Here is a 1,867-nt window from a genome sequence, read left to right on the forward strand (position 1 = left end):
CCCCCCCCCCCCCCCCCAAACACACATTTTCATATTATAAATCCTTAGCGATATATATATTTTTTCATTTATTTCATTTCATTTCAGGCAACACAGAATGAGGACATGGAAAAGGAAAATGCTACATTGCTGACAGAGTTTATTCTCACAGGACTTATATATCAACGAAAGTGGCAAATCCCCCTATTCCTGATGTTCTCAGTGATATACCTCATCACCATTGTGGGAAACCTTGGGCTAATTGCTCTCATATGGAATGACCCTCAACTTCACATTCCCATGTACTTATTCCTTGGAAGTTTGGCCTTTGTGGATGCTTGGATATCATCTACAGTCACCCCCAAGATGTTGGTTAACTTCTTAGCCAAGAGCAAAATGATATCTCTCCCTGAATGCATAATGCAATTTTTTTCCTTTGTATTCAGTGCAACCACGGAATGTTTTCTGCTGGCAGCAATGGCATATGATCGCTATGTAGCCATATGCAAACCATTACTTTATCCAGTGATTATGACCAATAGACTATGCATCCGGCTGTTAGTTTCATCATTTGTAGGTGGTGTTCTTCATGCTTTTATTCATACAGGTATATTATTCAGATTAACCTTCTGTAATTCCAATATAATATATCACTTTTACTGTGACATCATTCCATTGTTTAAGATTTCATGTATTGACCCTTCATTTAATGTTCTGATGGTTTTTATTTTCTCTGGGTCAATACAGGTGTTCACCATTCTGACTGTTCTTGTCTCTTATACACTTGTTCTTCAAATGTCTGCTAGGACGAAGTCACTACAAGGCATAAAGAAAGCCTTCTCCACTTGTGAAGCCCATCTCTTATCTGTGTCTTTATACTATGGTGCGCTTCTCTTCATGTATGTGCGCCCCGGGTCTACACAAGCAGATGACCAAGATATGAGGGATTCTCTATTTTACACTATCATCATTCCTTTGTTAAATCCAATTATCTATAGCCTGAGAAACAGGAAAGTCATAGATTCACTGGCAAAAATGTTAAAGAGATATGTTTAGGTCTCACACTAATGTATGTTCCCTTTTTATTAAAACAGTCACAAAATTATGCAGATAGATATAACTCTGTTTTGGTTAGTGTTCAAATTTTTGCAATTATAATTGTGTTAGTATTTTTATGACTTAAGGTGTTTGTACTAATTAACTCCTTAAAATATTTGCATAAGTTGTTCAAAAAATAAAAAAAAAATTAAATAAGCATTTATGTCATACCAGAATAATTAAAGCTGAAAACATTTTACATACTCTTACATTCTTCAACATAGCTTAGTAAAATTATTAAGCACTGCAATAGTGTAGTTCCTCTAACCAGGAATAGGTTTTGTTGTCTTTGATACACAGCTGTGCAGCCTGAAGACTCATCACATTTAACTCTGCAGTGCAGGCACATTTGTATTTGAGTAAAAAGAGGTAAATCCCAGAAATTCTGCTAGTCCTCAGAAGGTCTTTCATTTCACTTTATTTGGGACATGGTGAATTTCACTTCCTGTTGGGGTTCGACTCACATCACAGAGAGAAATAAACAGGAATAATAAATCAATGATTTAAAAACTTAAAAGAGAGTTAAGACAGTGAACATCAGGCCAAACTGTAAGAGGATGAACTTAGCTCAGTATGATTTCAAGAGTAATCAGAAGAGGAAAGTTGCTTCTATCTTTGATACTTTGAAAGCACTTTGCAGTATGATTGTATGTTGTAAAGTAAAAAGCTTCATTAATTCAGAAAGCTAAGAGATGAGATTGTAGAATTTAATTGGGATGGGCATAGAGAGGAAAAGAGAAGTGGCAGACTAGAAAAGAAATGTTCAATCTTCCTAGAATTAAAAAAAAAA

General features: G+C 35.2%; 1 protein-coding gene across 1 annotated transcript; it reads left to right on the plus strand.

Moving 5' to 3' along the window:
* Positions 1-90: 90 nt before the first annotated feature.
* LOC102894345 (olfactory receptor 5H2) lies at positions 91-1,035 on the plus strand. The gene has a single exon (XM_006903951.3). The coding sequence runs from the start codon at positions 106-108 to the stop codon at positions 1,033-1,035; it is 930 nt and encodes a 309-aa protein (XP_006904013.1). The 5' UTR covers positions 91-105.
* Positions 1,036-1,867: the final 832 nt, after the last annotated feature.

Source organism: Pteropus alecto, unplaced genomic scaffold, assembly GCF_000325575.1.
Source record: "Pteropus alecto unplaced genomic scaffold, ASM32557v1 scaffold610, whole genome shotgun sequence".
NCBI classification, from domain to species: Eukaryota; Metazoa; Chordata; class Mammalia; order Chiroptera; family Pteropodidae; genus Pteropus; species Pteropus alecto.